The 25594-nt window shown below is 50.8% G+C and overlaps 1 protein-coding gene across 1 annotated transcript in view; it reads right to left on the reverse strand.

Annotated features, from left to right (window-relative positions):
• PLCG2 (phospholipase C gamma 2) overlaps nucleotides 1-25594 on the reverse strand; it is a 131238-nt gene that overhangs the window by 72822 nt on the left and 32822 nt on the right. The window contains exons 3-5 of the mRNA XM_045534038.1: nucleotides 8804-8947; nucleotides 5285-5378; nucleotides 4135-4182 (exon numbers count right to left, since the gene is read on the reverse strand). Coding sequence (XP_045389994.1) covers nucleotides 4135-4182; nucleotides 5285-5378; nucleotides 8804-8947 — 286 coding nt within the window. The remainder of the gene's footprint in view (nucleotides 1-4134; nucleotides 4183-5284; nucleotides 5379-8803; nucleotides 8948-25594) is intronic.

A 25594-nucleotide genomic window follows, 5' to 3' on the forward strand; every position in this document is an offset into this window, starting at 1 on the left:
GACAATAATGAGCATTTGCGGAGTGTTTACCACAACCCAGGCTCTGTCCAAGCACCTTTCACATATGAACTCACTGAACCTTCACCAACGCTGGGAGGTGGGACTAGGATTCTCTCTCCTTTACACACGAGGAAAGTGAGGCCCAGAGAAATTAAATCATTTACCCCAATTCCCACCACCAGTCCGTGTTGGAGCTGGGAGCCCAGCCTCAGAACTGCCCAATGGAACTTTCTAAGATGATGGAAATATTCTGTATCCGTGCCAGCTCAAATTTGACATTGCTGTCTAGAGAACCCTAGCCTGCGACCCTGTCTTCAGAGCAGAATCTTTTTTAAAATTTCCAATGCTCAAGACTGTGCCCAGGAGAAAAGAATCAGAATCTCTGCAGGTGGAGCTCTGCAGCTCCTCGGGCAATTGCAACCTAGGAGCCTCAGCTAGCAACCACAGGAAGCCCATCTGCATCCAGGCTGAAGGTGCCAACAGGACCCACTCACCTGCCTCCACCTGCCATGCACACACCCCACCAGCACCTCCGTGGCCCAACTCACTCCTCCCTCTGTCCCTGTGAGGGCTGAGGGAGTAAGAGAAGTGCACATTCTACTTATGCAAATTCAATGGGGTATGCCCAGGAGGCAAGGGCAGGGGAGAGAAAGAAAACAAGTGTCGGTGAGGATGTGGGAATGCCAGCCGCTGTGCAAAACGGTACAGCAGTTCCTCAAAAAGTTCAACAGAATAACCATGGGATCCAGCAATTCTGCTGCTGGGTATAGACACAAAAGAACTGAAAGCAGAGACTCAAACAGATACTTGCACACGCATTTTCATAGTAGCATTATTCATAACTGCCAAAACGTGGAAGCCACCCAAGTGTCCACAGATGCATGAACAGATAAATGAAATGTGGTAGATACATACAATGGAATACCAGACTTAGAAAGGAAGGAAATTCTAACACACGCTACAATGTAGACGAACCTTGAAGACATTATACTAAGTGAAATTAGTCAAATACAAACGGAGGAATGTTGTATCATTCCACCTCTGTGAGGTACCTAGAGTCATCGCAATTGTAGAGCAGAGAGTAGAATGGTGGTTTTCAGGGGCTGAAGGGGGTAGGAACAGGGAGTTACTGTTTCATGGGAACAGAGTCTCAGTTTGGGGTGATGGCAAAGTTCTTGAGATGGACGGTGGTGATGGTCACACAACAGTGTGCATGTACTTAATCCCACAGAACGACAAAGCTAAAAAGGGTTAAAGTTATAAATGTTATGTATCTTTTACCACCATAAAACAAATTAAAAAATTTAATTTTGCTGGGTGCAGTGGCTCACGCCTGTAATCCTAGCACTCTGGGAGGCCGAGGCGGGTGGATTGCTTGAGCTCAGGAGTTCGAGACCAGCCTGAGCAAGAGCGAGACCCCATCTCTACTAAAAATAGAAAGAAATTATCTGGACAGCTAAAAATATATATAGAAAAAATTAGCCGGGCATGGTGGCACATGCCTGTAGTCCCAGCTACTCAGGAGGCTGAGGCAGGAGGATCACTTGAGCCCAGGAGTTTGAGGTTGCTGTGAGCTAGGCTGATGCCACGGCACTCTAGCCCGGACAACAGAGTGAGACTCTGTCTCAAAAAAAAAAAAATTAATTTTTTTACATTGTAAGGTGATCGACCAGGGTGGGGAAGGGAAGATTTCTGCATTTCCCCAGCTCTCAATAGCACAATAAAAAAAGAAAGAAAGAAAGAAAAGGAAAAGCAATGTCAAGTAGTGACAGAGGGTCTACAAACCCTGGTGCCACCCCTGAGAAGCTGAGTTGCTTTAATCCAGTTACTTAACTTCTCTGGGCCTCAGTGTCCCACATATGACACGGGTGTCAGAGCACCTGCTCCCCAGGCGGCCGCGAGTGCTCCACAGAGTGTGACGTGCTCACTGCGGCACAGGCTGCAAAGCAAGTTCTCAATGGCTGCCGGCCACCACCCTCCTGCCTCTAGGAAAGCTGGAAAATGCAGCAGGGTGCTCGGGCCAAACAAAACACCTGTGACTCTGGTGCTGCCCGGGCTGGGCCCTCTCCACGCCTGCCTCCCCCTCACGCGGTCTTTCCTCTGCTCTGTTGCTCCTTTGTCTGCCTTCAGGAAATGACCGGCCATGGCGACAGGAAAGGGAGGGGAGGGGGCTGGCACAGCACACGTTAGCTGCTCTATCCTTGGCACCTTGGTCAAAGAGCCTTTGGAAGAACTCCCTCCAGGCCCCTGAGCAGCACAGGAAAGGTGGCATTTTCCACGTGTTGACAGATCGCAGGGCTGCGCCCGCCGGGAGGGGACCAGTGAGCATGCCACAAGGAACCTGGGCCAGAAGTGGGCTCCCTCTCTGCGGAGGGTCCTGGAGCAGCCCCCCAAAAGATGGGTCTGCACGCGAGCCTGGCAGGAATCCGCCCCGAGCAGGAGAGCAGGAGGGAGGCTCCCATGTGGGGACCGCAGGGACAGAGAGGCAGACATCAGAGCCAGACCAACGGCCGGCTCCCTCCCCGCTCCCTGTGCCGGTCTCAACTGTGAGTCACCACAAACCACGGAGAAAAGACCGCTCAGAGGTGGCACCTCCTCCAAGGCCGAAAGAGACCAGTGTGTACAGAACCTTCCAGCACAGGCACCTCATCGGATCCCCCTCAGACACCGGAGGGTAGCCCCGCACGTAGGACCGGAGGGGGAAGGCTGGATGGGAGGAAGGGGAGGGAGAGGAAGGCAGGTGGACAGAAAAACATGGCGTGAGCCACTGGCTGACCTAACATCACTAGGCTTTTAACCACTTCCTGGTTACTAGTTCCAAATGTTTCACTGGGCACGTGTAGAAGGGACAGGGGAAGCACGCCTGAACTCTGAAGTCGACACGTGACGGAGGACACACCAGACACAGAGCCACCGTAAAGATGGCAAGACCTTCAGGACCGAAATGGGAGAGCTGGTGGAGTTTAGTTGTTGCCTCGTGTGTGATACTGACATAGCTAGACCAAGAATGAGTAAAAGGAAAATAACTTTACAAAAGAAAATAATATCTAATGTGAGGCTGACATGAGACAGTCACTTTAAAATGCTTAGCACAGTGTCCGGCGTGCTCAGGTACACCATACGTGGTAGTTATATTTATCATTATATTATTAATAAGAACCGGATCATAACCTCAAGAAAAAGAATGAGTAAAAGGATGTTCAAACACACCCATAAAGAAATGCAAATTTAAGCAAAAACGCTCCTGTTGTCTTTCATCCATCGGATTAACAAAAGTCAAAGTCTGAAGGTGCCATGACTCACTGGAGATGAATGTTCTGCACCCTTGGTAGAAATATAAACTCCTACCGCCTCTAGCTATCAAACTATTAGACTGGCACATGCTTTGCTGCCGGTATTCCACTTCTGAGAATGGATCCTACTCACAGCCACCTCACACAAGTTTGCAAAAAGATAGGTTTGCAAAAAAAAGGTTTTCACAGTAGCACTATTCACAATAATAAAGAATTGGGAACATCTCTATGCCCATCAATAAGGAAATAATTTCTGAAATTATATTGCATTCATCTAAGGAAAAACAAAAACCACGTTTGCTTTTTAAAAAGAAATTGCCTGGCATAGACCTTTGTGTGTACTGATAGGGAACCTCTCCAAGAGGTACTGTTAAGTGAAAAAGTTAAGTCAACTGAACACATGTTAGCACATTACCCAACCCACCTCTGCCCAGCCCTTAGAACCGCAGCTTTTCAACCTGGTCTATTTCCTCATGGTCAGTTTCTCTCCTGCCACAAAGTATGGGCAGGTGCCATGGAGACCATGTTTACCGCTGTGTTTGCAAGACATAGAAGGTGCTCAAATGTTGGTGACAAGGTCAGAATGCCCCATGGCAGAGACATCATTTCTGCAGTTGGGCTGGAATTTTACAACAAATGGAGGCTCCAGCACCCAGGCAGAGGGTATTTTGTCACCACCCACTCCCGGTACCTAACATGGCATTTGTAGATCACACAGAACCTTGTGAGGGCCTTGCCCACTGCAAATCATGCTTCAACCCCCTTGGAACATTTGGAAAACAAAAACAAAAATCACAGTCTAAAATGATAAGAAAACTGCCGAAATGTGAACAAATCTTACCTGTTTCTTCTCGTTTGATCCACAGAATAAATCTGCTTTCTCAGCCAACTGGAAAGAGATTTTAGAGAGAGAGAAAGTAAGTTAGAAAATCGTGCAAGTTTGAGTCCTATGGGATGGACACAAAAGAAACAGGAACAAAAAGGAGGGCTTTGCCAACTTTCTGACAGGCACGGCTTGGGAAGCAGTTTTCTCCTTGTGGCTGAAGAACCCCATGTGACCCAAGATGTCAACTCAAAAAGGCTTGATTTCTTTAAATTAACAATTCCTTCTGACAACAGTCATTAATCCCCAAAAAGCTGATAAGAAAAATGGTACAAAGCAGAAAGCTTTGGTTTACTGGGGGGGAAATAACTCACACCCAGTCCCACCCAGACACCCATGACCTTGAGGAAACAGTACTGACAAGGCCTTCTTCAACCCAGGAGGGAACAATAGGTAGAAAATTCCAGACCTTGTGTCCACCTGTCCTTTGATCAGTCTGCTTAATCCCTTATTAAATTTTTTAAGAAGGAAGCCACCTGTTTTTCCCCAACATGCAATACCAGCGGATGTTTCTATCTCAATTCCAATGCACTGCTCACCCCAGTGGGCCAAGGCTAAAGACCAGCACAAAAGGAGGCTCTCATTTGAAACACCGGAGAGCCAACACCACTATTGGGCACCCACCACGCACAAGACACCCAATGAGCCTCCAAGATGCAATGTCCCATTTTTCTTTCTTTTTTTTTTTTTGAGACAGAATCTCACTCTGTTGCCCAGGCTAGAGTGCCGTGGCATCAGCCTAGCTCACAGCAACCTCAAACTCCTGGGCTTAAGCGATCCTCCTGCCTCAGCCTCCCGAGTAGTTGGGACTACAGGCATGCGCCACCATGCCCAGCTAATTTTTTCTATATGTATTTTTAGTTGTCCATATAATTTCTTTCTATTTTTAGTAGAGACGGGGTCTCGTTCTTGCTCAGACTGGTCTCGAACTCCTGAGCTCAAACGATCCGCCCACCTCGGCCTCCCGGAGTGCTAGGATCACAGGCATGAGCCATCACACCTTGCCAATGTCCCATTTTTCTTTCCTTCAGCCCATGTTGGCAAAAGGCAGCAGAATAAAGGAGTGAGCGAGCAAGCACGGACATAAAAAGAGGGAAAAGCCAAGTACCTCTCGATCATGGTGGGTGTGGATGCATTCATCGCTTCTTGGTGTAAGATTTTCAAGCCAGAGAGCCACTTAACTGCATCTTCTTTAGAGTCAGCTGGGGTGGGCAAGGGGAACAGAAAGGCTGTGTTAATTCCTGGGAAGACCTCGGCTTGGAGACCCCAGCCCCATACAGCCCGTGAAGAGTTTTGCAGGAAGCAAAGAAACCATCTCCTTCTCACCTTCATGGCTCTGAGACCTGCTTTTTTGTCTGAGATGAGGCCATACGCTCGTGATGAACTTTGTACCACAGGGGTGACAAGTGGGCTATTTCCTGTGCCACATCAAATTGGCTAAGAGTGGAGGTAGTCATGGTAACCATCACTGTCATTACTACTGAATAGCAGCTAATACCCTTTGAGCACTCACTGCATATATGCTAGACATTGTTCTACGTGCTTTTCCTCTATTTACCTAATCCTCAACAACAAGCCCACAAGGGAAGTACTATTACACTCCCATCTAACACATGGAGAAACCAAGTATAAGAGGGGACCGGTGATGTGTCCAAGGCCACACAGCTCATAGCAGCCACTGTGGACTGCATGTGTCCCCTCAGAATTCACATGTTGAAGCCACAACCTTCGAGCTGGGCTTCTGCAAGGTGATTAGGTCTAGGTGAGGTCATGAGGGTGGAGCCTCCACAAGGGGATTAGTGCCCTTCTAGAGAAGGGGAGGAGAGACCAGAGCTCCCTCTCTGCCTGAGCACACACCAAGGAAAGCCCATGTGAGCACACAGAGGGAAGGCGGCCGTCCCCAAGTCGGGAAATGAGCCCTCCCCGGAACTCAACCCTACCAGCATCTTGATCTTAGACTTCTCAGCTCCCAGGACTGTGAGAAAATAAATGCCTCTGTTGTTAAGCCACCCCGTCTATGGTGTTTTGTTACAGTAGCCAGAGCAGACTGAGGCGGTGGAAGATGCCGGATTTTAAACAAGTGCCATGCTCTTCCTCTGATGGCGCTGACTCCAGGAATGAGAAAGCTGAAGAATTCAAACCCAGGCATCGGACCCCAGAGCAGGGGTTCTCAACCCCAGCTCCTCAGGAGAAGCATCTGGGGGGCTTTTCAAAACCCCAATACCTAGGTGCCACCCCAAAGTAATTAGACCAGAAGGGATGCGACCGTGTGCCTCCAAGGTTGAGTGATCAGTTTCCTCTGCTGCTGTAAGAAAGGACCATGAACTCAGTGGCTTAAACACAGCTTTATTCTCATAGAGCAACGGAGGTGGGAAGTCTCAAATAGGCTGGCTGGCCGTGTTCCTTCTGGAAGCTCTAGGGAAGAATGCATTTCCTTGCCTTTTGTGGCTTCCAGAGGCCACCCACGTTCCATGGCTTGTGGTCCCTCCCCTCTCTGACCTCTGGCTCCATCCTCACATCTCTAGCTGTTAGGCCGACTCCCTGCTTCCCTCTGATAAGAACTCTTGTGATTACACCGGGCCCAGTCTCCCTATCTCAAGATGCTTAACCTCATCACACCGGCAAGGTCTCCTCTTCCATATCAGGGAATGTATTCACGGGCTCCAGGGATGGGAACGTAGACATCCTGGGAGGGTATGACTCAGCCTTCCACGGATGAGGACCGCTGGCTTAGAGCTTCAGCTTTTTGCTCTGTTTTATTCTATTGGAGTTTTAGCTCTTAACCCCATGCTAACGAATTCGATGCAGGGCCTGGAATAACCTGCACCAGGACCCTGGGCAGCCGTGGGTACTTCCCCTGTTTCCAACCGAGGCTGGAGAGAGAGGTGGAAAATAGGTCACACTGATGCCCGTGAGGGAAGTGGCAATGAGGGGAGGTTGGGAGGTTGGCCTCTGGCAAAGGGAAGATCATAGGTCAAGTCCCACCGTACCCCTCCAGCAGGTTACTCGGGGGAACAGCCCTGCTCTGTGCCTCATGTCCTCGTCCTCGTGAAATGGAGCTGTCAAGGCAAACGCTTCATTGGGCTACTAAACACCTCCTGAGCACCAGGGACCTCGTTAGTGTGCACGACAGCGGCCGAGGTTGCTGCTCTCACTCTTCCCACATGGAGGAGGAGAAAACCAAGGCTCAGAAGGGCTGAGTTAGTCCCAGCACCAGTAAGTGGGAAGCTGCGACATGAGTGGAGGTCTTGCCCTTCACTCCACCGATCTTTGAACTCAGGGCTCTAGAAGAGGGACTCCAGAGTGGGACAGACACTAAAGCTGGCATCCTGGGTGCCAAGCCTTGGGCACTTGTGGTCTCCCTTCCAACAACAGGGGTCAGGGCTCAGCCTGCAGGTGGGGACAGAGCTGTGAAGCTTCATGGTCATGGGGCCTCCTGCCCCTTCTCCACCACCAGGAATCAGACGTCCGCCCCTCGTTTCCACCTCCAGCTTGCTAGCTCCCTCTTCCACGCCCTCGCACACACCACACCCTCTCCCTGGACCGCCCCCTCTCTCTTTCCTCCCAACTCCTACCCATGCCTCAAAACCCCATCTAAACGTCATTTTCTCTGCAAAGCCTTGCCTGGAATTAGGCGCTCTGTACTCCTACAGCACATGGCATCACATGTGCACTACAGCTCTTATTACGGTGGCATTTCCTGTCCACGTGTCTGTCTCCCCAGGAGGACTGTGAGCTTCCTGAAGGCAGCAGCCGGGCCCCATCATCTCCACAGCTCACTGGCGTTTCGCACAACCCAGCTCAGAGCACATAATCAGAAGATGCTTGATGACAGGATGGATGAGAAATTAACAAGAGCTATTCAACCCTAAATTACATGTCCCAGATTGCTCAACTTTCACGGCTTCCCCCACTTTGGTCTATGTTAATAGCACTTTTTTTCCTCTTTCATCAGTTGGAACTGCACACACACTTCTAAGTCGATAAAAGTCCAGGACTGGCCTGAGAGTAACTACAAGCTCCTGCCCCTGAGCTAAGTGCCTGAGCTTTTTGACAGCTCTCATTCTTGTCTCTGAGTCCCCGTTGCTTTTTGGTGGCTTCACAGGGTTGGCCAGAAATCTCCCCTGCAGATACATGCATCTGTGTATGTGTGTGTTCGCATGCGTGTGCACTGTGTGCATGCATGTGTGTGCATGCGTGTGATGTAAGATCTCAAGACAGTTCCTTCAGATCAGTGTCAAGTTCGCTGAGCGAAGTCTGCTAGAGGAAGGCAGGTTGCATTATGGGTCCAGCAGGGCCTGCCCTTCAGCGAGAAAACTATCTAACCAGCATTTATTCAGCTCGCAGCATGAGCCAGGCAGACACTTAACAGACTCCTCACAACATCCCCGTGAGATAGGCGTGATTATTCTCCCCATTTCACAGCTGAGCAAACTGCAGCTCAGAGAGGTTAAGTCACTCGCCCAAAGACACACAGCGAGAAAGGGGCAGGGCTGAGATTCGCAACCACGATGCCCCAAATGCACATTAGTGGGCAGGGTGGATGTGAGCCTCCCACTGCTGGAGAACTTCCTCAGAAGGAAATCGAGGCACAGGGAGGGAGAGGAGCACAGGAGCACGCACCCACCTGCCAAGCTGAGCGTGCTGAGGACGAACTGAGTGCCGTACAGGATGGTGAAGCAGCAGTCTTCCTTCTGGCGGACGGCTTTCGCACGCTCAAAGTCTTTGGAATTCTTCCCTGGGCGGATTTCCTTTATTTCCATGATATCCACTAAAAAGAAATTCACGTGAGCCAATTAGAAGTTGGAGTTCACGTCACCTGAGGCTGCAGCCGCACGCCGGCACCCCACGCCCAGCCCGGTTCGTTGACTCTCCCAAAGGGACCCGCGAGGCCAGCTCTGTCCCCGGGTCCCCATCCGGGCTCAGGGCCCACTCCTTCTGGAAGTGCACAGGAGGCCAAGAGCCTGCCAGGCACTTGCTGCCACACGAGCCCTTGGTGTGTGAAGGGTTTGGGGTTCCCCTCAGCCCCTTCCGTAGATGAACACATTGTAAACTAGGACAGTTAACTTTTGTAACACAGCTCAGACTAGAAGAAAGCACAGAACATTCTGCCAGAACAACAGTCCAAACGGACGCTTGCTGGTGATCACTCCAGGCAACATGATTGACCTGGAGTCATGATGTCCAGCTGTCGGATTGACCTGACCTATGGCCTTTTCCCCTGGGTCCCAAAGCGACAAGTGCTCTCCGGCTCAACTCAAGGGGGAAAGAAAAAGACAGCTCTGAACAACTGCTTTAAAAAAAAAAAAAAAAAAGACGCAGAACCCGGCATGGGAGATGGTGGCAGGGATTCCAGAGACCACAGGGCCCACTGGGAGGGGATGGGGAGGGGACAATGGTTACTCTGGGGGCCTCTGATGGGCCACAGCTTGCGGTATTTATACCTCGTGTAGCCACCTGCCCCTGAGTGCGGGCTGCCTCTGTGACCCGTTTTAACTAACAAGATGGGGCATAAAGGATGCCACGCCAGCCTGGAGCCTCACCATTAAGAAGGCCTGGTAGCTTCCGTTTTTGTGCTCCAGGGGAAGCCAGCCCCCGTGTGAGAAGCCAGGCTACCCGGAGACCACCGTGCTGTGGGGAGCCCCAGCTGGCCAACTGGAGAGGCCGTGTGAGAGGACTCAAGGCCCCCAGCGACAGTCAGCGGGTGACAGCACCGCCTTGGAAAGGGACCCTCTAGCCCCAGTGAGCTGCCCCAGCTGGCACCGCTCAGAGCAGAGACAAGCTCTCCCGGCCCCAACCACAGAAATAGGTACAACTAAATACATCAAATGATTGTTGTTTTAAGCCCCTAAGGAGCTAAGGACTGGGGTCGTTTGTGCCCAGCAAGAGACAACAGAAACAAAGAAATTCATCTTCCCTGTAACCCCTGCTGGCGCAAGACTCCACCACTCCCGGTCAAAACCTGCTGGGCGGCCGGGCGCGGTGGCTCACGCCTGTAATCCTAGCACTCTAGGAGGCCGAGGCAGGAGGATCGCTCGAGGTCAGGAGTTCGAGACCAGCCTGAGCAAGAACAAGACCCCATCTCCACTAAAAAAATAGAAAGCAATTAGCTGGACAACTAAAAGTATATAGAAAAAATTAGCCGGGCATGGTGGCACATGCCTGTAGTCCCAGCTACTCGGGAGGCTGAGGCAGGAGGATCACTTGAGCCCAGGAGTTTGAGGTTGCTGTGAGCTAGGCTGACGCCACGGCACTCTAGCCCAGACAACAGAGTGAGACTCTGTCCCCCATCCCCCTAAAAAAACCTGCAGGGCCACGATGGCCACCAGAACCAAAGGTGACTCTCTTCCCCTCATGAGATGGCCAGTGAATGATGGACTGTCACACAGAGACAAGCATGACCAGTCCCTTCTCTCCCTCTCTTCTGCCAAAGAAAAAAGACCTTTCCATGGAAGGGACCCATTCCACATGCTTTAGATAAAGCCGATTCACCCCTCACCACCTGTACCACAAGCCAAGGGTGACAGCAGGGGTCCTAGGAATGACTACAGTGCCCGGGTTGGTGATCAGTTCAGAAACAAGCACATGGCCCACGCTGGACCCACCAGCATCCTCCTGGGACTTATCTAGTCAGGGCTATTGGCCAAACTTCTCCCTCTACTGCCACTGCCAGGCTGGGGAAACATGAGTCTGGGGGAGCAGGGACACCCTGCCACATAGGAAGGGACCACATGAACACCAGCATGACTGGAAATGAGATCCCCACTTTGCATCAGGAGGTGGTGGCTCTGACCTGGGGTTAAGGAAGAGGACAGATCCAACTCCAGCAGGCGAGAAAGGGCATTTTAGAGTTGGGACTAAGAATCACACCCTGTGATGAACCCCTAACCCTACCTGGCCTAACTGTGTGCCCTGACTCCTCCTGCACCAGCCACATGGGCCCCCTCCCAGAATCAGAAGTAGCTCACACTCATTCCGACCACAGGACATTAGCACGTGCTGTTGGCCCTGCTAGGAATGCTTTGCACCTGGTTAGCTCCAAGTTCTCCCTTCCAGTCTCACTTCAATCAGCATAGAACTCAGAAAACCTTCCAATTCTTGCTACGACACACACCAAGCACCTCTCCTCCACAGCACTTAATGAGGCAAGAGCTTACCAGAGAAAATCCGTGCAAGCATAGCTCTCTCCCCCTGGACTGTACACCCCACCCAGGCAGGGACTGTGTGCCCCTCCAAGCCACCGCATCCCCATCCCAACAGTGGCTGGCACACTGTGGAGCCCAGGAGTTGTTGAAAGAGGAAGGGGACAGAGAGAGGTGAGGACATAGACAGGGACAGAACCACTGGAGATGGGGCACGGCAGGGAAAAAAAATCCCTCACATCTACCAGTCAGAAGGGTCGAGTGTTGAACTGAGAGGAGAGACAAAGGCAAAAACACCTTGGTTTTTTCTTTCTCAGAGGTGAAGCATTTTGTGTTGTACTGAGTATATGAGAGTGGGGGGAAAGGTTTGTTTTTTCCTGTATCTCTATTAGATTTTGACTGGGATTGTGTTGAATCTATAGGTCAAGCTGGGAAGAACTGACATCATAACACTGTTGAGTCTTCCTATCCATGAACACGGACTATCTATTCATCATATGTGTATGTGCTGGCCCTAAGCCAGACATTGCTGGATGTACCAGATCCTGGCCCTCAAGGGTCTTACAGATACAGTGGCCTCATCGTTGAGGACAAAATTAAAGGCTATAATAAAAAGTAAAACTCTTACGGCAAACTTTCTATATACTGGGCACAGTACTAATGCTTTGCATGTTGTCATAGGTTGGCTCCCTGGAAGCTGAGCCTGAGGCAGGTATTCTTGTTACAGTGTTTATTGGGGGAGTACAGGAGTGGGACGGGGCAGGAGAAGAAAGTTAAACAAGGCTGTGGTCCCCATCGGGGGACAGGCTTTCCTCCAGGTGAGGCGGCTTCCTTCTGGTGACAGCAATGCTGGGGAGAAGGGGCAGCTGTGAGCCACAGCAGCCAACACTCCCAGCAGCTGGGAGAGGCCACAGGCCTGGTAATAGGATCTGCGTGGGGCACAACAGCATCCCCTGCACTGACCCACTGTTCCTTACAACACCACTATGAGGCAGGTACCACGACTGCCCCTATTTCACAAACAAAGAAACTGAGACGTGGATAAGTGAAGTACCTTGGCCAGGGTCACCAGCCAGCCAGAGGAAGAGGATCTGAACCTTGACTCATGTCCAAACACACACACACACCTGACTCCTGCCCATATGGGATCTCATTTAAGTGACTTCTCAACACGCTGCCTTCATGTCTCTTCCTCAACCCAACCTCATTTTCACATTTGTCCTATAAAGTTCCTCATGAGTACTGACCACTACTAGTAAGTATGGCTTGATTTGTTCCCTATGTGTCTGCTCTCTCCTCCTTTAAGCCCTGGGAGAACAGAGATCTTGTCTGTCTCACTTATAAATGAGTTCTAGAATTAGTTCCCTCTCTCTCTCTCTCTCTCTCTCTGTGTATGTATATATACGTGCATATATATATATTATACGTATATATAAAACAGCCTTAAGTTACCGTGAACGTACCATACAATCCATCCATTTAAAGTGTACGATTCAATGGTTTTTAGTATATTCACAGATATGTGCAACTATCTCCAGTCAGTATTAGAACATTTTCAAAACCACAAGGGGAAACCCTGAACCCTTCGGCTACCACTCCCTGTCCCCCCTCATCCCCACCGGCCCTAAACCACCGCTAACCTACTTTCAGTCTCTACACATTCACTATTCTGCACATGCAGTATCCATGGAATCGTAATATGTGGTCTCTTATGTCTGGCTTCTTGGTGTAACATTTTTGAGGTTCACCTGCACTGTAGTGCCTATCAGCACTTCATTCCTTTACATGGCTGAATAACATTCATTGCACACGCATCCCGTTTAGCCATTCACCAGCCACTGGTGGACATTTGGGCTGTTTCCACATTTTGGCTATTGGGAACAACACTGCTATGAACATTAATGTGCAAGTTTTTGTTCGAACACCTGTTTGAATTCTCGAGTATATCCTAGAGTGTGTGTTTGTACACACATTTTTCAATTAAAATAATGCCTGATGATTTTAACTAAGATTAGAAACTTACCTGTACTTGTTAGCTATTTTTTTTAATTATTAATGCAGTTGACTCAAACTAGACACACTTAAGGCATAAGAAATAACACAGTGTCTCAATTTATTTGTTTTGAGAAGGCAGAGCCTTATATACTAACATGGAAAAAACTGGGCCGGGCACAGTGGCTTGCGCCTGTAATCTCAGCACTCTGGGAGGCTGAGGCGGGAGGATCGTTTGAGCTCAGGAGTTCGAGACCAGCCTGAGCAAGAGCGAGACCCCATCTCTACTAAAAAAATAGAAAGCAATTAGCTGGACAACTAAAAATATATAGAAAAAATTAGCCAGGCATGGTGGTGCATGCCTACAGTCCCAGCTATGCGGGAGGCTGAGGCAGTAGGATCGCTTGAACCCAGGAGTTGGAGGTTGCTGTGAGCTAGGCTGATGCCACAGCACTCTAGCCAGGGTGACAGAGTGGGACTCTGCCTCAAAAAAAAAAAAAAAAACCCACAAGACAACTTGGGCAAAGAGGAGACTGGAAGTATACATCTGTACGTGTCCACATGTACATGCATATATTGTATACAGATGTCCATCATTATGTAAATTCTCACCATCTGAATATCCACTACAAATTATAAACATTTTTTTACCCAAAAAGCACCATCCAGATCACAGATCTGCTGTAGGAGGTTCACGTGCAGGCATTAAAGAAAATAGTGAAGGTGTGTATCAGTCTGCAACAGGAGAGGGGCATCCCCAGTGCTCTCGAAGTTGAACATCACCATGCAGCAAACCTAGCCTCTTACCCACCCTACTGAGTCCTTCTTGAGTCCTAGTGTTTGCTTCTGACAAGCAAATTACCAACCAGGGCCCAATTTATTTATCTTTTAGAACAAAACCACTAACCAGTAGGGTCCAATTTAAGTGACATGTTTGATATTTTTAGCAGATTATTTCATTGTTATTTGCATTATAGTACAAGGTAGCTGGAGGATAGAAGAAAATCATAATTCAGAACCATTACTGTATAGTACCCTATGCACACTTAGCAAACAGGCCCAGTAATGAGTCATTAAAGCATCAATAAGTAGGTATTTATAGTTGCAGATGTGTTGTATCTATGCAAAAAAAAAAATTGGTGAGCTGCTTTGAGGTCCTTAAGAGTGTTAAGCAACACCGAGGAAACTGGGGCGTTTAAATCAGCTGGTGATGCATCAGCATTTGTATCCACGTAACGTGTGTACTATATCACAATCCTAGAAAGCTGCCCTCCAACACGGTTTCAGGAACACAGTAGATTTAGCTGAGGAGGAATGCCACTATCTGCAGGCATGTACATGCGTGTAAAAGCATGAGAAAAAGTACAAAAGATTCCCACCAACTTGCTGACAAAAAGCATTACTGGTGAGACGGCTGGTGGGCAAGCAACAGGGTTGCACTGGTTGGAATTTTTGCCAAGGACAGGCAGTCATGGGGCACTGGATTCTACAGCAGGCTGTGGCCGGCAGAGCTCGGGCCGTGCACCCTTGCGTGGTGGGGCTGCTCGGCCGAGCTTCCTGCTTGAAGAAGTGCGATAACCCAGCCACAGAAATGAGGCCATGTGTTTGTACAACCCTGCCCCTCCCAGCGGTGCCCCGGGTCTGCCAGCCACTGCCCCCCCATCTAGGCTCAAAGGTCAGCACCTTGACCCCTGGGCACCCTCCCTCCCCACCACCCTGCACAGTGCACCCTTGGTAGGGGGTTGGCCCCCCCAGACTTCTCGTCGCTTCCTCTCACTCCCTGCCTCACACCACCGGCCCCTTCGCTAGCTGGGCTGTCACCCTGTCCTTCAAACTCCTGCTTCCTTCCTCCTCCCACCCCTGATTCTTCGGCCCTCTCGGGCTCCCCCCACCCCTGCACGCCCCCCTGCCCCTGACGCCAGGAACGCGGCCTTTCCTCCACTTCCCATACCCGACCTCAAGGGGCACCATCTGCCACCAAGCTGAACAAAAAGTTCTCCATGGAAGAGCAAGAGGTAGCCAAGGGGGACAAACACAGCCAGAGGCTTGGGCACCCTCCCACACGTACCCCCACCCTCCTTCCCGACTTTGGTCATGAGTCAGCCAGGGAGTCACCAACGTCACTAGGGACGCCACAAGGAAGCAGACAGACGCAGGCCTGTCCTCGGAGGGCTCTGAGTCCGGTCAGGCAGGGTGGACCCTGTCCAAACCAGCACACGCACACGTAAATCCCCATCTGCACGCCGGAGCGGGATACCGTCTACACTAGGGCTTCTCCCTGGCAAGGGGAGGACAGACTTCTCCCAGGGCCTGTGTCTTGGCTGAGTTCTGAAGTTCGCCTGGCAAGGGCAGGAGAAAGCCCTTCAGGGAGTCCTGGGGTACAAAGACCTTGGTTCACAACCGGGCTCTGCTGCCCAGGCGTGCGTGGGGGGCTGGGAAAGTTGCCTCCCTCCTCTTCGCTCCTTCCTCGTCCACACAAACAGCGACACCCAGACCTCCTTCACCGAGCTGCTGTGCAGTCCAAGTGAGGTGACATGAACCAAAAAACGTGCAGCCCCTGGGAGGTCTCTGCAGAGGTGAATTTACCACCTTTGAACGACACCTTCCTCACTGCCGCTGGTTTCACTTTAAGTAAGAAAACCCGGGGTGCTACCAATCTCAGCCAAGGACCCTGCTGCAGAAAGCAAAGGTGTGAGCTTCCCTCCCGTGCACAGCAGGGTCTGGCCCTGGGGCTGGAGGGTGAGTGAGACGCAGACAGAACGTGCAGTTACAAGACAGACGAGAGTTTCCGAGGTCCCACGTGGAAGAGCAGAAAGAGCCCAACCTGACAAGAGCTTAGCAGACATGGGTTTAAAGTTCAACTCTTCCTTCCCTGGCTGTGCGACTTGGGGCGGGTTCCCCAATTCTGGCTTAGCCTCTACTTGCTCATCTGTAAAATGAGAAAACAACATATATCCCACAGGCAGATATCCCTTTGTAAAATATAAACCTGTCTAAGAGTTTTAGGTGTTAAAAATTACTGTTATTCCTGGAGACAGGGGGAGGGGCTGCCCTTCTCTTCTTTGTTAAAAAATAACAACAGGATGATGGAGACTGCGCTGCCCACAGGGCAGGAACATCCCGGCCTCCTGCTTCCAGGGTAATCACACTCAGATAATTAGGCGTGTGACTCTCATGCATCATACTCGTGCAGAAATGGTTGGTGGACAAGAGTTTTAAGTGACACTGGGGAAAATGACCTCAGCTTCTCTCCCAGGGAGGTGCAGGGACCACCCTGGTGGGTGAGTCTGGAAGAAGGGACTGGGGGTGCTCAGCCTCGTGTCCTGTTCTGGTCCCGTCTACCCACCAGGGACCCCCTGCCCTGCCTTGCTCCCTGCCGCTCAGAGGGAGGGCTGCTGCCTCTAAGACACTAGGGAGCATCCACCAGCACCAGGGACAGGGCAGGGTCCTCATCGCTGTCTATTGGGTGCCCGTGTTTCGTCCCCACTCAGGACACAAAGAGACAATGCCGGGCTGTAGGTACTGGCTGCTAAGACCCCCAGCGGGGGCCATCAAGTAATTCTTTAAATATTCATCACTTTAGCGTCACTTAAACTTGGTGTTTTCTCCCTCCTTCTGGAAACTAAATGAGAATAATCCCAGGTACGGGATATGGCAGATGATTTTTAAGTAGTACCCACTCTTTGTTATGTCTTCACTGTGGTGTATTTTAGTGTGTGTTGGAAAAAAGACACCCCTCACACAGAGAAATCAAGTTTCTTTTCTATATAAAATTAAATTAAGAAGAGTGAGTCAATTTTAAAGTAAGCATTAGGTATGAAACAAGTGGTATGCAGACACAACAAAAATTGTTAAGGTGCAAAAGGACCCACTACCTTATAGTCTATTAAAATTTTCATTTGTTTTGCTTTAAACCAGTATTGTGTATCAAAATTACACAGAAAACCCTCATTACACAAAGACTATATGTAGATTTTTCCCCTCACGCGGATTGAGCAGTTATTTATTTATTTTTTTTGGAGCCATTTATGCTTTGACATTATTTCTCAAACTGCAGTCATTTGATTACCAGCTTTATAAAGTTTGCTATCTCTGCATTCTGCTGCTACTATTTATCTAATATTCCTCTCTAAATCAACTCACCTTTTTCACTTGAATAGATATATTTCAAGAGTGACTCTACGTCTTTGGCAAAAAGAAAACTAAGGCTGGGCTTGGTGGTTCATGCCTATAATCCCAGCACTTTGGGAGGCCAAAGCAGGAGGATCACTGGGGGTCAGGAATTTGAGACCAGCCTGCGCAACATAGGGAGGGACACCTTGTCTCTTTAAAAAAATTAAAAAACCAACCGGATGAGGTGGTGTGCACCTATAATCCCAGCTACTCAGGAGGCTGAGGCAGGAGGATCCCTTGAGCCCAGGAGTTCAGGGTTACAGTGAGCTATGTTCAGGCCACTGCACTCCAGCCTGAATGGCAACAGAGCGAGATCCTGTCTCTAAAATTAAAATTAAAAGAAGAAGAAGAAGAAAACCAGTAACACCCACAGCCCATAATAGGAATTGTAAAATAATAAAGTCAGTGGGGAAAAAAAAACACAATATTGTTCAATTCTACCCAGAAACGGTTGCGTGCCCAAGGCCAAGGCCTCAGCTTGCTTCTCCGAGTTATAAAGGGAGAGAAGAAATCACCAGGAGAGGAGCGAAGCCCAGGTCATCACGCAGGACTCACTGGTGGAGACAGAGTGAGCGCAGTGGTCACCTCGAGAGAGGACTGGGTCACGGAGACCCGAGCAGCGGTCACAGCGGTACACACATGCGTAAAGACTGCGGCTGAACACTTAACATGTGTGCATCTTACTACATGCATGTTACACCTGAGCAAAGAGATTTATTTCATGTCTTTCAAAAAGAGACATATTAACATTTTAGAAACGAAGGTGGGTGTGGCTATTTAGGGGCAACTAGGAACCCTTCTGGGGGTGGACTATTCAGCATCTTGACTGGGGTGGTAGGTACAGGACTATCTGAATACACACACACACAAATACAAAGAAACCCAGGACGACCTGAGTGAGACTGGTGGTGGACTGTACCGATGTTACCAATGTCAGTATCCTGCCTGTGACATCGTACTAGTTTTGGAAGACATTACCATCAGGGGAAACTGGGTGAAGTCTACATGAGAGCTCCCTGTAGTATTAATATTTCTTACAACTTCATGTGACTCTACAATTATCTCAATAAAAATTCCAATTAAAAAATACACAGTATCAAGAAAGAAAAAAAAAAAAGACATGTTGGTACCAAACAGCTGTTCTCCTGGTCACAATTAGGAAGCCAGAAAGGGAGCTGGGTAGGAAACCACACTCCCAACCTTGGCCCAAGCTCCTGGGCACCGTCCGGCGTCGGCGCTTTGCTGTAACACCCAATGCACGGCCTCCCCGGGGGTCACTGCAGAGACCATGCTCACCACCAACACCCCCAGTGGATTCTATGAGCCAACGCTGGGCTCCGCCTTCTGCCAGGATCCAGACTATTTCTAGCCGGGCCAGAAATAGACGGACAATGCTCATGCAGCCTCCTGATAAGCCAGGCACTGGAACCCAGAGGAAGCGGCCTGCAGGGGACCACGCTTTTGGAAAAGGCAAAGGTCGCAGCCACAGAAGACAGTGGGGAGCACAATTCCTAGGAATGTCCGAAGGAGTGAATGTGGATTCCCCTTTTTAACAACAGCCTTTCGTGCAATCGCACCCTTCCCCGGCCTCAATCTAACCAGCCACCCTGCACACTTACATATTCTTTGAGTTTGATTTCGCATTTTGATTTGTTTTTTTGTTTTTTTTTTTTTTTTACAGAAAAAGAAACGTTCTGAGAATATGGACAATTATCTCAACTTTGACCACCTGGAGTAAATTCGAAAGGTCTGACCGATGTTGAATCCTCCCACGGAGAACATTGGTCTTGACCTTCCTACCAAGGACCTGGTGGCTTCAGAGAAAAGCAAGAGAAACGGGAAGAGAAACCACATTTGTATGAACCCCAGGTCCAAGCCGGGGCCCACGGCAGGGTCTCTGACACCTGTGCACCCATGTGAGGCTGAGATTACTGTCTCCATTCCACAGACGGGGACACTGGGGCAGAGAGACCCAATGACTCATCCAAGGCGAGCAGAGAGCAAGAGCCTCATGGCTCCAGACGCGGGAAGAGGACCTGTGGCTTGTGCGGCCGAGGCAGGGCAGGCATGCAGCACCGTTGACATAGCCCTGGCTCCAGGACAGCCAGGATATGGTCCCAACTCCGCCACTACCTTGCTACGTGACCTTGGGAGAATCACGTGACCTCTCTGGGCCCCAGTGTCTCCATCCCATCTGTGAAAGGCAGGGACTGGGTCAGCCCTGGCATTTTGAAAGTTCACAGCTTGGCATCAATGCTGGTCTTGGCCTTGGTGGCCCTGGAGAAAAAGTATAAATGGATAACGTTGAGGGTTGAATTGTGTCCCTCGGAAAGATATGCGGGAGTCCTGATCCCTGGTATCTGAATGTGACCTTCTTTGGAAATGGGGACTTTGCAGATATAGTCAAGTGAAGATGATCCTGGACCAGGGTAGGCCCAGTGACTGGTGTCCTTACAGAGGCAGGGATGTGGACACAGAGATAGACGTGTCAGCAAAGAGGCAGAGATGGGAGTGATGCAGCTACAAGCCAAGGGACACCAAGGACTGCCAGCAGCCACCAGAGCCTGGGAAAGAGCCTGCAGAGGAAATACAGCCCTGTCAACACCTTGATTTCAGACTTCTAACCTCCAGAACTGTGAGAGAATACATTTCTGTTGTTGTAAGCCACCCAGTTTATGGTACTTGTATTATGACAGTCACAGGACATGAATACAGGTAACAGCAGATTTTTTTCTTAGTATCTTCATTATCATTAATGGCTATTTATGAAGTGTTCACTGTGTGTAAGACACTATACTCACCGCTAGACCTAAATTACCTCATTTTGTGCTCTCTGCAAACCTATGTCAGAGGAAGCACTATTATACCCATTTTGCAGATGTCAAAACTAAGGCTCGGAGCAGATAAGGAGCTTGTCCAAGGCCACACAGGCAATCGATGGCAGAGCTGACACCCAAACCAAGTGAGTGGCACCCGGAAGGCCCAGCTTTCTCCCATCAGGCCCCTCCACCTCCTTCTGCTGAGAAAAGCAGCACCCATGAAACCAGACAGTGAGCAACGTGCCTTTCTCTGGCCCCACAGGGCCTAATCTAGGCTCCTGAGGGCAGGTGACAGCTGGGACGTGCCACTTCATCAGCAGTATCTGGCCGTGCAATGGACCAAGGCCTCCTCCTTGTCCACCCAGGAGGAATCTTCAATTAACTGTAAAAACCAAACCAAACAAGAAAAGTAATATCCTCAGCTAACAACTAAAACGTTTCAGGGATTGACAGGTTCCGTTGAAGGAGATCGGCCCTGTCACGGGGGCGGGGGGGTGCCTCAATCAGGGGAACGTGCCTTGGCAGCCCTGAGTTCTCTTCCAGGGGAGACAGCCCAGACCCCACCTTGGCCCAGGTGGGTCCTGAAGAGTCTTCCTTTAAGGAACCGTGGCCCCAAAACCCCTAACAGCAGTGGCAGCAGCTCTGAGGGCTCGTGGTCCATCACCCACGTGCCAAGTGCCCTTCATCATCTCAGCCATCCCTCCTGCAGCCCTGAGAAGTGACCGCTATTAACATCACCTCCGTTTTGCAGAAGAGGAAACTGAGGCTTGGGTGGGTTGGGTGAGCTGGGGTCTGAGCCCCGCCGGCCGAGCTCCAGAGCCGTCTCCCACACCACCCATGCTGGCTCCGGGCTGAGACGCTCACGTAGGCTGCCCTCACGATTCTGCCGCAGCCTGCAGAAAACGGAGCCCTGCCAAGGTCAAGTTCAGGACAGGAACACCTGAGTGGGATGAAAGACAGACCAGACTCCCCGCACTGAGCATTTAGTAGGTGCCAGAGCTGACTTCACTGTCTCCTTTACCCTCCCACCAACCCTGGGAAGAAAACCCCATTTTCCAGCGACAGTTCAGGAAGATGAAGTCACTCATTCGGGGCCACCTGCTGGGTTCTGATGCCAAAGACATCAGGCAGCGAGTTGGGGTGGTCCACGGCGGGAGGCCTGGAGACAACATGAGCCAGCTCCCTCCCCTCCCCTCCCAAATCCCCTCCAGCGGGCTGCTCTCACCATGACCTCTCGGAAAACCTTGCAGCAGCGAGTGCGCTAGACTCTGGCTAAAGGTGGATCCTGTCCTTGAAGTCAGGTAAGTCTCCGTGGGCACCGGCAACGCTCCCATTGCCACAGTCGGTCATTGGCTGAGGCAGGATTACCTTTCACCCTGTCAGTGGTAACAGGACAGGCTGGGGACTGCCGGGTGCCTCCCCGCTTCACCCGCAGGGACTGGCCCCACCACGGGCCAGGAAAAAGGCTCGGAGGGGCACAAGCAGATTGCAAGAGAAGACCCTGGTCACCCAGAGCCCCGGGTCACACTACCGCATGACCAGGTCGCGGCCCCCTGCACAGCCGGCCTCCGAGAGCTAAAGCCCTCATTCTGGAATGGGGGGATTTTTCACTCTGGGGTCCTTGACCCCCACATGTGGTGTCCTCGTGCCGTGTGCTCGTCCCCGTAGACCAGGGTCAGGGAAGCAGCAGGTGCTGCGAGGCGGGCACCTTCAGGGAAGAGCCGTCCCATGGCTGGCAGCCCCCTCCGGGAGCGCCCCTTCCTGCTCGCATCGCATCTCGCCAGAGTGACTCGCGTCCCCGCGTTTCCGCTGCGGCCACGGCACCGAGTTCAGCACACGAGAGGCCTTCGAGTAGTTACTGACCGGTGGCTGCTGGCCCCCCAGAACGCTGTCACCTTCCGGTTGCAGCAGTCACCCTGCTCCCTCTGGCCAAAGGCCCCCCACTGCCTCCCCTGCAGCCGGCCCAAGGCGGGGCGGGGTCCCTCTGCCTTGCGCTCCAGCTCTGCAGGAAGGCGGCCTGGCCCTCGCTAACTGCATCTCGGACCCTCACGGCAGTTTAATTAAAATGGCAAACTCTGCTCGAGAAGGAGACGAGGAGCATGCATTAGAGGATGAGCTCCTGTTCCTTTTGCTTAAGCTGAGGATGATTCCTAAAAAGTGGCTGCCACGTGCCGTGGAGGCCAGGAGGGGGACTCTGTGCTCGCCACCACCGCCACCATGACAACGATGGCAAACGTCCCCCACACACACCCACAATGGGTCAGGCGCCGAGTGAAGGCTTTACATGCGTTTCCTCACGGGAGCTTCACGGTCGCACCGCACTATCACTATGACCCCCGCTCCTCAGAGAACACGACTGAGGCTGGAGGACGGTGAAGCCCACAGTGAGTGACTGCGGCCGGGCTCCCAAGCCCAGTGGTGGGGCTCTGACTGGCTCCAGCAAGACAGCGGCCTGCAGAGGTCAGGCCCTTCTGTCGGGGCAGAGGAGGGCCCGCCTCGCGCCTTGCCTTTGCAAGTGAGTCCTCACTGTGGTTAGCAAGCCAGCCCTTCATTTCCCCACGAGGCTCAGGGTTTTGCAAACCAAGCTTGGGGGTGACTAGTGTGGCCTCCTGGCAGTTCCTGTTGCAGAGAGCTAGAAGGTGAGAGCCTTCCTTCCCTTTCAGAGAAGGTGGGATTGGGGCAAGAGGGTTGAGCCTCCTGGGGTCCCCGAGCACCCTCCAGCCCAAGTAGTTCCGGCCTGAGTTCCCCCTTGCACAAGGACCTGAGTCCCCCCCCCCAGAGGTACCAATGCTTAGCTGCCAAAATCCATCACCTGCCACCCCCTTGGCCAGAGTTCAGCATTGGCCTGGGGTCCCAACTGGAGTGTGGGGTCGGGTGAGGTTCAAATCCCAATCCCACCTGTGTCCCCAGCTATAAAATAGAGACGTAATAAACAGGGCTGGCCTCATGGCCTTGACCAGAGAATTTAAGGAGACAAGAGTTTAAGAGTTCACACCCAAGTGCTTAGCAAAGTGCCTGGCACACAGCTGGTGCTCAAATGTTTGCCACTATCATCCACAGATTCTCATGGTCATGGTGATGTCCATTCATCCAGTCATTCAGTCAACAAACAGCAGCTGAAGGCCCAAGAGCCTGGCACTGTTCTGGGAGCTAGGGATACAGCCATGAGCAAAACAGACCAAGCCCCTGCCCTCGAGAATGACATTCTAGTTGGGAAAGACAGACAGACAAGTCAATGGACATTACACTTGGGGGTGAGAAGTGCTACGAAAATCAAACCAAAGCGCAGAGAGGCATGCTTGGGGATGGGGCTGGGTGGGCTCTCACAGAAGGTGTTATCAGGGTGCCTACGTACCATTTATATTATTTTTCTATGCTTTGTTATATTTGAAATATTTTGTGATTGCAAAACTCAAACACGTATTAATTAAAATAAACTAATAACCACCCCCATAAATGAATGAAAACCACAGATACAGAGAAAGACCGAGCAGGTGGGGCAGCCCCAGGCAGAGAGCTGAGGCACGTGCCTCGTCATCATTAAAACCCAGAGTCTGCGATTTCCTGGCTATGTCTGAGTCTAGAAGTGTTTGAGAGAGAGCGCCCACAACAGAGAAATCATTCGGTGACCCCCTCCCTCTAAAACCAGGAAGCAGGGGTGAGATACAGCCTCTTCCGGGGATACTGGGACACAATCTATGGAAAAGTTAAATGTTCAGACCCAGAGGTCCCCTTCTAGGAATCTGTCCTACAGGTCGATCAACCCACACACAAACACAAACGCAGGGGGTGTTTCAATTCTGGATGTTTGGAAATCACCTCTTGTCCACCACTTTATAAATTCTTAGCCTGTAAACTGTGTCTGGCTGCAGACGCGTTTTGTTAGGTCAAGGTTATGTTGTTTACTTATATGTTTAAATGAGTCAACGATCTTTGTAAATGAGGAGACCTCACAATAATGACCTGTATCTGCAGCTGCAGACCAGTGGACGCTGAGCGCGGAGTGTCAAGTAGCATCTGTCCACTTCACACCAGGCTGCATGCTCAGGCTCCCACCAGCCACGGTTCCCACCTGCTCTTTTATCTCTCCCACTCTGCAGCCCACATCTGCTGTCATTTGTCCCTAGGACCCAACCCATGTCTCTTATTTAGGTCACGTGCCTGGTCTCCTGTAGGTATTTGACTTTCTGATCCTTCATGTGAAACAGAGGCGGCAGGATCTTAAAGGGATAAATGCAAAGTCTTACGCTTGGGTCTGAAAACTCAATCGTCCCTGTACAGAAGGAGCCAGAGCCCCACAACGACATCACGAGTCTAGGACGTAGTAGACATGAGCTTACCAGGCACCCTGCCACACATCCCACTGAGGGGTGTCCCAGGGAAAATTCCAGTGAGCCTTATTTCTGCACCAGGCCAACACGGAAATGCAACCTTAGGCCAGAACACAGGGGTAGTGACCGACAGTCTATGGAGCTCGAGAAAACTCCTTAGGGGAAGCGGGGAGGCTGAATCCAGAGCCGAGCTTGGGCAGAGTGTTCTGCCTTCAGCCAGAGGAGGCAGGAGGCTGGTTCTGGCCATCTCCAGCAGTAAGAACCAAGACTTCAAATGCATACAGGAGAAAGAACTTTTCAAAAAACCCAAGAGTTGCTCAAAATTGTCTCTGGCTGCCTTGAGAGCTGTACTAGAAAATCAGGCAGAGCCGTTCCAGCTAAGTGGCTTCGGGAAAGTCATGCTACTTTTTGAGACTCAGTTTCCCCATCTGTAAAATGAGAAGACTTTGGCAAGAAGCATAATGAAGATTTTTAAAGAACCAAGGACAGAGGTTAGTAAGACCACTCAGAGGACGTGGTTTACACGTGGCTGTGCTATTGCGATTTTAAGTACCGAATATCGTATTGAGGCTCCGACAACCACACAGCCGTTGACTGTGCGTTATTCTAAGCACTTTTCATACGTTAATGTACTGAATTCTAAAACAGCCCTAAGAGGTAGGTACAATTATTCCCATTTTACCAGTGAGGCCACTAAGGCACCCAAGATCAAACACCTTGACCTCAGGTCGCACTGCCAACTGCAGAGTTAGAATTTGACCCCAGGGAGTCTGCCTTCAGGGCCCCCCCTTATGACCACTACACGGCTCTGCCTCCTGCTGCACCTGGACGAGCACATGGGTTGTGCTGGAGGTTTCTCTCAGTCTCCTGTCCCCCAGCATGGGATCCTAGAGCCCTGCTGGTGGCAGGAGGGAAATGCACAGAGCTGGGAGGTGGCTTGGATGTTGGAAATGAAGGAGAC

Source organism: Lemur catta, chromosome 20 (assembly GCF_020740605.2).
Source record: "Lemur catta isolate mLemCat1 chromosome 20, mLemCat1.pri, whole genome shotgun sequence".
In the NCBI taxonomy this organism is placed as follows: Eukaryota; Metazoa; Chordata; class Mammalia; order Primates; family Lemuridae; genus Lemur; species Lemur catta.